The sequence below is a fragment of the Vombatus ursinus genome, unplaced genomic scaffold, assembly GCF_900497805.2.
Source record: "Vombatus ursinus unplaced genomic scaffold, bare-nosed wombat genome assembly UNPS02014778.1, whole genome shotgun sequence".
Taxonomy (NCBI): domain Eukaryota; kingdom Metazoa; phylum Chordata; class Mammalia; order Diprotodontia; family Vombatidae; genus Vombatus; species Vombatus ursinus.
The window spans coordinates 56,768,826-56,784,411 of NW_020954556.1; the positions used below are offsets into that span (position 1 = coordinate 56,768,826).

Genomic DNA, 15,586 nt, shown 5'->3' on the forward strand with positions numbered 1-15,586 from the left:
TTATTCAACAAAATATAGGAAAATAGGATTGTTTATTGATATTCATTTGAATCATTGGGTAAATTATTTACCTTTTTGAAAAGATTTCTGTTGCATTTCCCACAGTGTAAAATATTAGAAACTCAAAATTAGCAAAATTGTTATTATCACATCAGGGCCATTCTTCATTTCCCTTATTGTTAGCACCCTCTCTCTCTTGAAATTCCTTGTTCAGTCTGTGTATTTAATTTGTACTTTTTGTAGCTCCACAGTAGAATCTTCACTGCTCCTGCAGGGCCAGGCCTTTTTCTTTTTTGTTTTAGTACCCAGAACTTGCCTCACAGCCTTAAACATATATTAATTTAATTAATAAATGTTTATTTTTGAATTGAATCACTTGAACTTGAATTTTAATATTAGCATTTCAAATTTGATTCTTACAGAAGGAAACTGCTTTAATGTTAAAAATTAGTATCTTAATTTCAAAGAATATGAAAATGTCATGATGAAGAAATGAGAATATATTATATTCATTCAAAGAACAGTTTTTGAGCACCTATGATATAGTGCTGTATGATTAACAATACACATTTTAAAACATTAGTTTGTGTGTATAATTTGATTTTTCAAAATATTGCAAACACCATACCCATAATCTTCTCTCTGTACCTATCATTCACCCTTCTGTCTGCGGCTTAAATTCTTACTCAAGCAGTAGACTCGGAATCAGAGGGCCAGTGTTCAGATCTCGGCACTATTCTTTATCACTAACAATGTGGCCTTAATCGAAGTACTTATCCTTTCTAGTCCTCGTTTTCCCCATTCACAAAACTAAGGTTAGTAGATCATTTTCAAAGTCCGTTCTAGCTGGAAATCCTATAAACTGCAGACATTTCTAGTGTTCCAAAGAGAATATCTGTAGTTCAATATTTTGCCTCCCATTGCTATATAGGTTCAATGCATAGAAATCCAAAAAAATTCATCAGTTTCTTAGCAATGAATACATGCACATGCACACATATTTGAGGATGTGAATAATGTGCAACAATAGTGCGCTCTTAGGAAGACCAGAAATTCAGCTAGTATAGACAAAACTGCTAAGTACCTCATATTTAATCCTGATACAGTTAACCAAGTAAGATAAATGCTAATCTTAACATTATTTTGAGACTCCAAAGACATGATATACATTTACTGAGAGTCATGGTTGTATGACATGACACTGATTACTTTAATTCAGAGCTAGCATTGACTTTTTTAGCTCCTGCTTTTTGTTTTTATTTTCACTTTTGAATGATGACTTTTTTTTTTAATTTCCAAGGGCAAATGTTGCCTTAATTTATTTCTAATTATTTTTCAGATATTTTAGCAAGAGGCAGCATTGTGGAATAGATAGAAAACTAGCCTAATGGTTAGGAAGACCTGGGTTCAGTTTTTGCCCCTGACACACACTGGCTGTGTGGCCCTGGTCAAGTTATTTAATCTCTTAAACTGAATTACAAAGAAGGTGCTGACCTGCATTAGTAAAAGGAGCGTCTTCAATCTTAAAATTCCCTTTACCAATGAAGTCACAGATCTATCCTTTCACTATCTTACAGTATAATTAATACATTATTAAAATTATGTAATTTCTACAGTACAGCATGGGTTTTACCTTATCTTTTTTAAAATGATCTCCTCCTACCACTTAATAGTAATTCCAGACAGAATTGTACCCCTTTTAAAAAATACTTTAGACCTTGGAAATATTGATTGTTAGTTATATGTAAGTAAAGTGAAATATTAATTAAACCATTTGAAGTATCTGGCTTGAGCAAAACTTCATTTAATTACTGGTATTGAACACAAGTATTTGTCCTGTCTCTCTGGTGTTTTTCAACTTACTACTTGCCTTAATGTTGCAGTGTGACACCTAGTATGTCAAAGATTAACTTAGTGTAACTTTGGAAAAAAGACTTTACCTGATCAAACATAAACAGTTTCACGGCTCTACCCATATTCTCAGCAGTTATTCTGAGTAGTTTAATAAGTTAAATTGTCGAATGGTCTAAAACAGCTGTTGATTGTGACCAAAAAGAGAACCTTTCAGTTGATGTTGTATTGGACTCTTGAGCAACATAAAGCAAAATTCACTTGTGAAGCATTGTCTTAGTAAGATATTTATCAGAAATCTCAAAGTTTGAAGAACTTTAACATCATCTAAATTCTTATGAAATTCTATGAAGCTTTCTGGAAAGAAAAAATGTAGGTTATGTACAACAAAACTGCTAGACACATTTCTCATGAGACTCAGGGAAAAAGAGTAGTTACTTTCAGTTATATTGCTTTTCATTTCCCAGATATTAAATTCAGCCATCAGAATCATTTTATAAGCTAAACAGAGGGAAAAAGCTTTAGCTTTGTGACTCTTTTGATTTTATTGTTATCCTAAAATATTATAATACTTTTCATTTTAGTTATTGAGCTAATATCAGACATAAATTGTCAGGGGGGGAAACCTTCTTTTGTCGTATTTATTCAGAAAGTCAGAAGGAATAAAAAATATTTGATTATTTTCTTTTTCCTTTCCTCATTCTGTAACATTTTCAAAATCTTTAGCCATTAAAATTTTTTTACATATTGGCCTTACAATTAGGAAAATTGTCTTATTTGGGGAGTTACCAACAATTCTGGATGCCTCTTTTTAAAAAATATAAATTAGCCACGTTAACCTTTTGCTCAGTTACTTATGCACATTGGCTCTGTTTTGTTTTTTCAGATGGGTGCTTGCTTTTCAAAGGTTTTTAATGGGTGCCCCTTGAAAATTCACTGTGCAACATCATGGATAAACCCAGATACAAGAGGTAAGTACTATATGTATTTGTCATGTGCTGATAACATTTTAGCTGAGACAATGAAGCCATTCAGTTTTATTCATTTTCTAGATGTACATCCAAAAATAAAATAGTCCTTTAAATGTTGTCTTTACAAATCAACTTGAGATATATATGATTTGTTTATGTATATATCAATTTTTACAGATTGAAACAATGGATAATGATGGTACGGTGTTGTTATGACGGTCACCCACTGTTTATCCCTAACTAAACATGGTCTTTTTTGATACTACAGAGAATTTAGCCCCTTCTTTCTGCTTCTTGGTACTAATAATAAAATCTGGCTGTTGTTGTTATACAAGGTGTAAATCTGAATTAAGACATTTACTATGTACTGCACTTACTCTCTATTCATCTGCTTAAGGAAATCCTGTGATAAAGTTTAGTGGTAAATCTGGGACTTAAACCTGATTCTCCTAGCTCCAGGTCTGTTCTTCATTCTGGAAGCAGTCTGTTCTAGTGGGAGGAGTTGTGGCCTTGAGATCAGGGAAAACCTGGTTCAGAGCTTTGCTGTGACACATCATAGCTCCGTGACCATAAACTAGCTCCTTAACCTCTCTGAACCTGATGCTACTGGTGTAAAAATGAGAATAACAGTACCTCTCATACTTCCAGGTGGTTGTGAAGATCAGTGTATATTGAAATTGTAAACTGTATAAACATCAGTTATTACTATTACTTTTTCCTATACTGTGTAACCATCTCAGTAGACCCTATGACCAAACTCTTAATGCCTTTTATTAAGGTTTGTGTCCTGGCAGGCATCCACTTTTATATGGTGGTCAAACACATTTCTTATTGTTTTGCTTGGCAGCCTAAAGTGACCCACATTTTATTTTGAATGATAGTCCACATTTTGTATCTCATATTCTTTATAATAATTCCATGAAATAATCTTCACTAAATGGGGACAGAGAGGCTATAAGGACCCAGATCTGTCATTTCATTGCTTTAGGCAATCTGTACTGAGGAAACCCTGTTCTACCAAAGCAACTGCTGTACAACGTGTACTTTTAGTTGGGTTTAAATGACTTGACCATGTTCACCTAGCAAGAAAACTTGAACTCAGGTCTTCTTGGGTCATGGCTGGGTCTCTTTCTACTATTCCTCACTGCTTCTCCCACTCTAATGGGCTCTATAAAGTAGACTGACAAGTATCTAGTGATTATTTGCAAAGTGTCCATCTCCAAGCTGACTGGGGTCAACATATTTTCCCCTTTACTTTTTTGTTTTATAAATCAAAAATTTACTTACATAAGCCAGATTGAAGTTGTTCTAAATTCTACCCTTCATATTTTTCTCTTTTTATTTTTCAAGCTTGTATTAATTTTGATCTTTGCTTTAAGAAGTCCATAGTCTGAGCACACAGAGGCAGTTGTTTCCCATATTTCTCTAACAAGTCATTTTCTCTGTTAAAGTAGAACCAGTTTCATTTTTTTTGTGTAATATCATTTTATGCTCACCATGTCCAGCACTTCCTAATCCTTTTCTCAAAGAAAATATTCATAATGAATAAACATGAGGCTTTTATATAGTCTATAAGCCTTCGCTCATGTTCCCTACTGCTTAACTATATTTTCTAACATTATTTCTGGTCTCTTTTCTCAATTCTATCATTATATTGAAGTCACCTAATACTAAAAGTATGTGTTGATTTCATTTGGAGAATCTTATTAATTCTTTATGGAATTTGTCTACTTAATCAAATGAAAAAGATTCGTACATAAGTTGTGGTTATTTATGTAGTAGTCTATAAGAGCTTTTTATGAGCTCTGTAATACATGATCACCAGATGTCCCAGAAAATGATGATTCTTTATTGTGTTATGTCCTGATTAGTGCAAAAAATGAATCCTTTGAAGTGGTTGAATTATTCTAATTCACACTATTTGAAGTTATAATTATAAGTAAAATATGGTCATTGGTTCCAGCCCACTGGAAATATGTAATGAAAATATTAAAAAATAGGTTTTTTATTTGTTTAATAACATAATAAAACATCAAAGGATAAAATAAATGTGTTTTTAAAATATTTTTCAAATTTATTATTTATTTTTAATACTCATTTCTTTTTAAATTTTCAGTTCCAAATTCTCTCCCTCCAACCCCCTTATCCACTCACAGAAAAGGCAAACAATATGATAACAATTATACATGTGAAATCATGCAAAACTTATTTCCATACTAGCCATATTTTCAGGGGGGAAAGCAAGAAAAATAAAGGAAGTAAGAAGATTGTACTTTAGTTTGCACTCAGAGTTTATCAGTTCTATCTCTGGTGGTGGACAGCATTTTTTCATCATAAGTCCTTTGGAATTGTCTTGGTTCATTGAATTGATCAGAGTAGCCAAGTCTTTCACATTTGATCATCATTACAACATTGCTGTTACTGTCTGTGCACAATGATCTCCCAGTTCTTTTCACTTCACTTTGCATCAGATATAAGTCTTACCATGTTTTTCTGAAACCACTTCGCCTTGTTATTTATTTCCCATAGCATGACAGTACTCCATCACAATCATACACCACAACTTGTTCAACCATTCCCCAATTAATAAGCATGATCCCTTCAATTTCCAATTCCTTGCCACTACAAAAAGAGCTGCTGTAAATATAAATACCAGTATTTTTCCTTTTTTTTTTTTAATCTCTTTGGGACACATACCTAGTAGTGGTATTGCTAAGTCAAAGGTTATACAGTTTTAGAGCCCTTTGACCTAGTTCCAAATTGTTCTCCAGAATTGTTGGACCAGTTCACTATTCTTCCCATATCACTTCTAGCATTTGTCATTTCTGATAGGTGTAAGGTGGTACCTCAAAGTCTTTTAATTTCCCTTTCTCTAATCAATAGTGATTTAGAGCTTTTTTTTTATATGACTTTAGATAGCTTTGACTTCTTCTGAAAACTGGTCCTCTGACCATTTATCAGTTGGAGAATGGCATTTATTTTCATAAATTTGACTCAGTTCTATAATCAATATATATTTGAGAAGTGAGGACTTTATTAGATAAACTTGCTGTAAAAATTCCTTATATTACTTCATCGTCTATAGTACCTTTTAACAAAGTGTAGCTTGCCTGATTATCCCTCTTAATTGGGTCTATTTTTGCTTTTGCTTTGTCTGAGTTCATGATTACTACCCCAGCCTTTTTTTAGTTCAGCTGAAGAATATTAAATTCTATTCTAGCCCTTTATTTTAACTCTGTGTGTCCTTCTCTTTCAAGGGTATCTCTTGTAAACAATGTTTTGTTGGATTCTGCTTTCCACTTCCATTTTATGGGTGAACTCAAGCCATTCACATTCACAGTTTCCTTGCATCCCATTTTCTTATGTTTCTTCTGCTTTCTCTCTTTTTATCCTCTCCCTCCTAAAAAGTCTATTTTGCTTCTGTCACTTCCCTTAATCTGTCCTTCTTTTATCACACCACCCTTTCTCTTCTCCCCCCATCCTCTTCTCCTATTTTCCTATTAGGTAAGTTACATTCTATACACAACAGAGTGTTTATATATGTTCTTCCCTCTTTGAATCAAATTTCAATGAAAATGAGGTTCAAACATTGCCTACTCCCTTATCCTCCCCTCCCCCACAAAAGTTCTTCCCTCTGTGCCTCTTTTATGTGAGAAAATTTTCCATATTCTACTTCTCCCTTCCCTCTTCTCCCAGTGCATCCCTCTTTCTCACCCCTTCATTTTTTTTTTTTGAGATTCCAACTTAATCGACTCAGATCCATGCCCTCTGTCTATGTAAACTCCTTTAAACTGCCCTAATAATGATAAAATTCTTAGGAGTTACATGTCTCATCTTCCCATATAGGAATATAAACAATTTAACTTTATTGAGACCCTTATGATTATTCTTTCATGTTTACCTTTTTATGCTTCTCTTGGGTCTTGTGTTTGAATGTCAAATTTTCTACTCAGCTCTGATTTTTTCATCACAAAAAGTGAAAGTCTCCTATTTTATTAACTGTCCATTTTTCCTCTGAAGGATTTATACTCAGTTTTGCTAGATAGGTTCGTGGTTGTAATCCTAGCTTTTTTGCCTTCTGGAATATCATATTCCAAGCCTTTTATTCCTTTGATATGGAAGCTGCTAAATCTTGTGTGATCCTGATTGTGGCTTCATGATATTTGAAATGTTTCTGGATGCTTGCAATATTTTCTCCTTGACCTAGAGGTCTGGAACTTGGCTTTAATATTCTGGGAGTTTTTGTTTAGTGGTCTCTTTCAGGAGGATATCAGTGTATTCTTTCAATTTCTATTTTGCTGTCTGGATCTAAGATACTGGGCAGTTTACCTTGATAATTTCTTGAAACATGATGTCTAGCTTTTTCTTTGATCCTGCTTTCAGGTAGTCCAATAATTCTTCAATTATCTCTCCTCAATATATTTTTCAAGTCAATTGTTTTTTCAATGAGATATTTCACATTTTCTTGTATTTTTTCATTCTTTTGAGTTTTTTGAATGTCTCATGGAGTCATTAGCTTCCTTCTTTAATGAGATTTTTTATTTTTTTTTTCCATTTGGCCAGTTTTGTTTTTAAAGAGTTCTTTTCTTCAGTGAATTTTTGTGTCTCTTTTACCATTCAGCCCATTCTGTTTTTTAAGGTGTTATTTTTCTTAAGTATTTTTTGTTCCTCTTTTACCAAGCTGTTAATTCTCTTTTCATACTTTTCTTGCATCACTCTCATTTCTTTTTCCAATTTTTGCTCTACCACTTTTAATCTCTTATTTCTAACTCTTAATCGCTAACTCTTCCAGGAATTCTTATTGGGCTTGGGTCCAATTAGCATTTTTCTTTGAGGCTTTGTTTGTAGCTGTTTTTACATTGTTGTCTTCTGAGTTTGTCTTGGTTTTCCCTACCACCATAGTGGCTTTATATGGTCGATTCTTTTGTTGTTGTTTGCTCATTTTTCCAGTCTATTTGTTTAGTTTGAACTTTAGGTTAAAGTCAGGCTCTGCTTACCTGGGGATGGGGAGGCAATGTTCTTAAGGCTCTTTTGTGTTGCTGTTTTCAGAGTTAATTCTGGGGAGTCTGCAAGTTTTTGGTGCTTCCGGGGTGGTATGATCCTGGAAGAGCTATGGTTATTGCTCCCCTGGTCTACACTCTGGTCTTTATCTAGGAAGGGCCATTCTTCCCTTGTGACCAACTCCTAGAATTCCTCTCCACCCTGGAACCGAGACCTAGAACTGCGTATGGGCAATAGAGTTGCTGTAACCTGTGTCAGCAAAGGGTCCCCACCAAACTCATTCTGATTAGTTGTCCTACTCCCTTGCCATATCTTAGCAAAGAGATCCCAAAGCTGCTGTAGCTGCTGTTACTGCCATCACATGTGTAAGCTCTGGATGGGCTTCCACCCCAGTGTCACAACCTTCTTTGACCAACCTTCTACATTTTCTTAGGCTGGAACAATGTCTCACCCTAACCTTTTGTTGGCTCTGCTAATCCAAAATTTGATTTAAGGCATTATTTTACAGTTGTTTAGAGGGGAATGTGGATAGAGTTCAACTGGGTTGCTTCTAAACAGTAATCTTGGCTCCTCAAAAATGTATTTTTTATTCAAGCTTATTACAAAGTAATAAAATAGAGAAAGCAAAATTTTAAAAACTGAAATTACTGAATATCATGTGTAAAGATAGGCCTATACTGATACTATGATGAAAACATTGTTATTTAAAATATTTTAGCATCAGAGACCAAATTATCTTCCCTTTCTTTAAATCTTCCTACGTGTACTGGTAGATACAGAGAGTTTCTTCTTTGTCTTGGTGAATATGGTGGTATGTTCATTATTGTCACACGGTGCACCAAGTGTAATTGGATAACCTGGGGCTTTTAAATAGATCTCATCCTTGCAAAGTTTTTCAACACCTGGTCTAAAATAACTTGAAAACTGGTCTTCAACAACAAATTCAGTCACTAATGCTTTCTTATGTGACTGCTAAAGAACTTGAAGCAGTAAGTGGCGATAGCCTCTCAGCACCCAGGGAGTTTGGAGAGCTATCAATAATGGTTGGTTTTAATTTAGAATACCTTCCTGTGTTACCTTCCAGTAAGTGTTAGACAGTCCTTAGACACTTTAAATCCATGCTGAGTTTTTTCTTTCTTAAAAATAGTGCTGAAAGTCATCCTTTTCCAGAATAAGCTTTTTTCATCCACATTAAAAATTTATTGTTCAGTGTATCCACTTTCTTTGGATTATTTTATTCCACATATCAGAGTATTTAGCTGTTGCAGCCTCATCTACTATGGCTCCTTCTCTGACAATTTTAACATTATGCAATTAAACTTAATTTTTAAAGCTACCAAACCAACTCTTGCAGCAAATGTATCTTCAGTGTCCACTTCATTCCTGTTTTCTTTCAATGCCTTAAATAAACTTAAGGCTTTTGTTTGAATGGCTATTCTGCTAAGAGAAAGGCATTTTTTACAGCAGCCTTCCATCCATATGGCTAAAGACATTCCATTTCTATTATTATAACACTTCTGTTCCTTGTAGTTGTTTGAAAACCACAAAAAGCTGATGCAACCTCACCTTTATTTTTATTTTGCTTGTATGTTTATTAATATTTCATACTAATGATTCAGACATCAAGTATTTCATCCTCTTTCAGAGTTACTAATGCCATTCAGGTGGATCACGTTGTTGTCCTAACGCGATAATAAGCATCTTTTTTGTGTAGGCAGTGTTTCCATGTGAAGCATTCTTCCTTTTTTCTATTTTGTTAAAAATAAATAACACAACTGTTGGTAATATGGTGTGCAGCAACATGTCACATCCACATGTGATGATAGGCAAGAATGGACCAATGACCTAACAGTGTGTTAAAATCCTCAACTAGCTCTTAATTCATCACGTTAATTGAATTTTGGCTTGCATTCGATGTGTCCTGGTATCATTTCATAGTTCTCATTAAACTGAGTGCATAGTATTTGAAATTGAATTAATCGTGAGCTAGCCATACAATAAAATCTGCTCTCCTCCATCCCCCATTTATTTTTCTCTCCAGTAAGAATCTGTGAATCACCCTTTAATTTATCTGCAGTTTTGCCTTTCACTTTAATTTATGACATGAATGCCAGGATTGACAAAATTCAGTTCATCCTTATCAGCTACTGGACAAGGATCTAACACTTAGAATACTAACAAGTGAGTTAATATTTATAGACAATCTAAAAACACTTTATTTTTAGCATTTTCTGTCTTCTTATCTACTGCTCTGCCACTGAATTACAGAAATATAAAGAAGGGTAGCAGAAGATTAAAGGCCAATTTGTAGCATTGCTTCATGGATTGCCATGGCCAAAGAACTTAATCACAGTTGACCAGCCTAATGGTGATGAGCCTCCATGTAATTAGCCAGCCTGATCCTCAGAACATAGACATCATCTGTTGGCTGTAGATAAAACCTTTTCAGCATAGTAGAACCTTTGAAGTACTAAGGAACACTCATCAGTATAATGATCAAACATGATTCCAAAGGACTTATAATTGAAACATGCCTCCCACCTCCTGATAAGAGAGGAGAAGGACTGAGAGTACAGAATAAAATGGGTTTGTTTTGCTGCAATAAACAGATTTGTAACAAGTGTTTTGTTTTTCTTTCTCAATTTGATGGGGTTGGAAGAACAGGAGGGAAAGAAGGTAGATTTTTGCTGATTGAAAAAAATTAAATTTTTAAAGAAACAAGAGTACCTCCACATTATTTCGAGGTATCATAGTGGAACTTAATGGACAATTGTTATTTACTCATTTTATCCAGGATTTTTTTTAACCTGTCTTAAATACAACTGTGTAGGAATAGCATTGTTGCTTAGAAAATGAAGCTATTAGATTCTGGCAGTTTTAAAATACAGATTTTCTTATAAACATTTGCATTTGGAGCATTACTATCAGTGTTCTTGCCAAATTGGAGTTTTGTAAATGTCTAGTTTGGGTTAAAATAAAACAATGGATTTACTAAATGTAAATCACTACTGGTTAATAATACTTCTAATACTTTCAACAAAAAAATAAGAGAAACAAATTAGTAGTATTGGCTTGTTTCTGTTTTTACCGTGTAGATATCTTTAAAAAGAATTTTGTATTTATATAAATTGATCTCTGTAGCAGATTATTTTTGTTTTTCTATCTTATTGCAGATCAGTATTTGATATTTGGTGCTGAGGAAGGGATATATACCTTGAACCTTAATGAGCTACATGAGACATCAATGGAACAGGTTAGTCTTTTTGTTTTACCTCACTTGAAAAAGCATTTATTTAGCACCTACGATGTGTCAAGCTTTGTGTTAGGTGCTGGAGATCCAGAGAGGAAAACAAAACAGTCTTTGGCATCAAGGAGTTTTCATTCTACCCGTAGCTTGGTAGTAACATGTGTAAGCATTTCAGCTCTGTTGGTGTATTCTTCAAGGACCACAGAGTCACCTTAGGAGGCATCAGAGTAGGACTGGAGTGGTGAAGAGTGTTTTCCGAGAAAGGGAGGAGGAGGGACAAGGTAAGGAGGACACAGGTAAAATGGTAGACTGAGGAAACATTATGAATACTTCTCTGCTGTTTCCCTACTCATTTGATAGAATTGTCTTATCATGTCATTGGTTTTCTTCCATTATTAAAGTTGCTAGTTTATGGTTCAAGTAGTTGATAAGAGCAGCTACTACTTGACATTTTAGCTAGCTAGTTGTTACACTCTGAAAAGTAGTTTTTGTGATTATTGTTTCCTTTGTACAGTTTTTTTTAATCTTATTGATATCTTTTATTTTTACATCACTTTCATTTCTCAGTCTCTCTCTCTCTTCTGCTATGTACAGAACCACTATTTAGACAAAGAATAAAAAAGTGGAGGAAAGACAGTTTAGCAAAACTAACACATTTGCCAAGCCTTGAAGTATATTCAGTGTTTCACACCCATAATCCCCCACTTCTGCAAAGAAGGGAAGGGAGGTCAATTTTCTCACCTCTTCTCTGGGTCGGAACATGGTCATTATAATTACATACCATTCAATAACTTTGTTGTTATTGTTCTTTTGATATAAATTACTGTTGCTGTTGTATTTGTCATTTTCACAGTTCTCATTATTTTACTCTGTATCAGTGTGTGTAAGTCTAACCATACTTCCCTTTTGTTCATCATATTTAATGTTTCTTATTGCACAGAAATAGCCCACTGTATTCACTGTTGTATTACTACAGTCTGTTCAGCTCTTCCGTAATCAGTGTTTCTAATTCTTTACTGCTACAAAATGTGATGCTTAAACTATTATGTTTTATCTGGGACTTTTCTTTGTATCTTTGACCTCCTCATTATACTTAGCAGTGGGCCACAAGCTATGCACTGGGTTACTTTTTTTAGTATAATTTGAGTTGCTTTCAAGGATGGTTGGGTCAGTTCTTAGCTGCATCAACAGCATTTTAATGTGTTTCTTTCTACATCCCTTCCAATGTTGACTGTTCCTATCTTTTGTCATCTTTACCAATTTTCTGTATGTGAGGTGATATCTCAGAGTTCTATTAGTGTTTTGGAGCAGGCTTTCATATGGTAGTTAAGAGTTTGCAGTTCTTTTGAGAATGGCTTTGACCACGTGTCCACTGGGAATGGATTGTGGTCCTATGTGTTTTTATCAGTACCTGCTGTATCTTGGAAATCAGATCTTTGTCAGTGCTATTTAATGTCATTTTAAATTGATTTTGTTCATGCAGAAGCTTTTCGGTTTCATAATCAAAATGATCTATTTTATGTTTTGTCATCTCTTTGTTAAGAATTCTCCTCTGAGTCATTGCTCAGAGGTACCTGATCTGGTTCCTTTCCCTCTGCCTGTTACTTCCTTCTCCAGTTCTTCTTTCCCTCCCATTCTATGGCCCGGAGGTTAGAGTGCTGGGCCTAGAGTCAGCAAGACCCGAGTTCACATCTGGCCTCAGACACTTCCTAGCTTTGTGACCCTGGGCAAGTCACTTAACCTGTCTGCTTCAGTTTCCTCAAATGTAAAACGGAGATCATAATGGCACCTCCTTCCCAGGATTGTTATAAGGATTAAATGAGATAATATTTGTAAAGTGTTTAGCACAGTGCCTGGCACCTACTAAGTGCTTATTCCTTTTCTGTTCCATTCTTTCTTTCCATCTCCTTTAATATCTAGGTCACGTATTCGTTTTCAACTTACCATGCTATATAGTATAAGATATTGGTCTAAACCTAATTTCTGCCAGTCTGCTCAAGTTTTGCCACCAGTTCTTGTCAAACAAGAGGTTCTTCCATAATTTACTTCTGTTCTCATGTTTATTGAACAGTTCAGTCATTTCTGATTCTTGTTTATCTAGTCTATTCCATTGATCTACTTTTTGGACATAATGAATTTAAGGTGCCTATTGGACATCCAATTTGAGATGTCTAAAAGGCAGTTGGAGATTTAAGATTCTCAGTCAGCAGAGAGATTGGGGCAGGATGGGTAGATTTGAAAATCATCAGCATAGATATAATAATTAAATATATGGGAGCCGACGAGATCACCAGGTGAAATAGTGTAGAGGGAGAAGAGAAGAGGGCCCAGGACAGAATCCTGAGGGGCACTTGGTGTTAGAAGACATGTTCTGGAGGGGAAGACCCAGCAAAGGAGACAGAGAAAGAGCCATCAGATAGGTAGGAAGAAAACCAGCAGAGTGGTGTTCAGAAAAACCTAAAGAGAAGAGGGTAATTGGATATCCTATAGACAGCTTAAACTCAAGTCCAAAACAGACCTTATTGCCATTCCACTTTTTTCCACTCATATACTACCAGTTTACTTCAGATCCTCATTACTACTTGCCTGGATTATTATTTATTTATTTGTTTATTTGTTTATTTTTTGCTTTTTGGTGAGGTAATCAGGATTAAGTGACTTGCCCAGGGTCACACAGCTAGTAAGTGTTATGTGTCTGAGGTCGGATTTGAACTCAGGTCCTCCTGACTCCAGGGCTGGTGTTCTATCCACTGCGCCACCTAGCTGCCCCCTACTTGCCTAGATTATTGCAACAGTTTCCTAATTGTTTCTGGACCTTAAATTAACTCCTACCACTCCAGTCCATCCTGTACACCACTGCCAAAGTAATTTTCCTTAAGTGGGTATCTGATCATGTGACACCTCTGGCAAACTCCAATGGCTTCCTTTTGCTTTGGAAGAAAATACAAACACCTCTGTTTAGTATTTAAAGCTCTCCACAAACTTAGTGGGTGTTTTTACTTTTTCTCTTGTACTCTGTGACCCAGCCAAACTGGCCTTCCCATTTCAATGCCTTTGCACTGACTGGCTGTCCCCCGTGCCTGGAATGTGCCCCCTCCACTTCACCTTAGAGCCTTCCTCTACCTTTAAGATGCCACTCAGGCGTCATCTTTGGCAGGAGGCCTTTCCTATTGCCCCTAAGTGCTAATGCCTCCCCTGCAATTACCTTGTATGTAAGTATTTTTGTATATATTTGTATTCACTAGCTTGATATTTATACCATATTTATGGTCTCCCACATCATAGCGTAAGTTCCCCGCAAGTAAAGGTTTCTTTATTCTTTGTACTTCAGTCTCTGGTGCCCAACATGGTGTCTGGCACACAGTTGTTATTTCACATCGATGGATTGGTTGTCCCCAACACACCTGCCCCTCTTCCAAACTTCTGTTTCCATAGAGGGTCCCACCATCCTTATAAACACCCATAAAGACATAGGAATTGAGGCGATATCACTGAGCACAAGCAGGAAAACAATAGGGATAACTACCATAGTGTAAATGGGAAAAACAACAACATACCATTCAACACTGGCTGCTCCAAAACTCTCCCAGAAAAGAGAGAGGGAAGGTACTGCCCTTTCTTTCTTTTCAGAGTGAGGAGAAAATGTGAATATAGTGATTTTGGAAAGCAAAAGTTATCGATAATTTTTTAAAAAATAGGAACTAAGAATAAACTTGAGTACAAGATCATATGCTAGTATTGGCATACAATATTATATTATGTAAGATATTATTTAAGTGAATATGATGTGCTTTGTGAGGGTGCGTATATGTGTGTGTGTGTGTGTGTGCGCGCCTGTGTGCGTATTTTTCTTTTGTCCACCCAGGGATATCATTTTCCCTGCTTCCATCATATATCTCATGCTCACCACAGCATTTTTAGATCTTAGTAATGAATTACTACTAGAAATTTATTTTGATTCTATGTGTACATAATAACCAATGATAAAATCAAAGTTTTTACAGAAGACAAATATAATTTTCATATATGATTTATCAGTATGCATTAAAGTTTAATTTTTTAGTTATCACACATTAATTTTATGTTCCTCTGTTCAGTTTGTAAAGTGCTGTACAACTTGTCCCCAATCTGTCTTTTGTTTTGTTTTGTTTTGTTTTCTGGTGAGGGCAGTTGGGGTTAAGTGACTTGCCCAGGGTCACACAGTTAGTAAGTGTCCAGTGTTTGGTCTGAGGCCAGATTTGAACTCAGGTCCTCCTGATTCCAGGGCCCGTGTTCTATCCACTGCCCCACTTAGCTCCACCCCCAACCTATCTTTCTAACCTCAAAGGATTTTGCTCCCCTTCTTGCATTCTGTCATACAGCCCAACTAGCCCTTTGTCCTCCCTTGTCACACTGTCTCCCATCTCCATACCTTTGCCCTGGCTATCCCACATGCTTGCAATGGGTTCTTTTCTTACCTCCCTCTTAGAGAGCCTCTCTCTTCCCTAAAGTTCAAGGGCCATCTTCTGCAGGAAAC

General features: G+C 35.5%; 1 protein-coding gene across 2 annotated transcripts in view; it reads left to right on the forward strand.

Annotated features, from left to right (window-relative positions):
* MAP4K3 (mitogen-activated protein kinase kinase kinase kinase 3) overlaps window positions 1-15,586 on the forward strand; it is a 189,122-nt gene that overhangs the window by 142,119 nt on the left and 31,417 nt on the right. For both annotated transcript variants that reach the window (XM_027865167.1, XM_027865168.1), the window contains 2 exons: window positions 2,738-2,822; window positions 10,997-11,076. In XM_027865167.1, coding sequence (XP_027720968.1) covers window positions 2,738-2,822; window positions 10,997-11,076 — 165 coding nt within the window. The remainder of the gene's footprint in view (window positions 1-2,737; window positions 2,823-10,996; window positions 11,077-15,586) is intronic.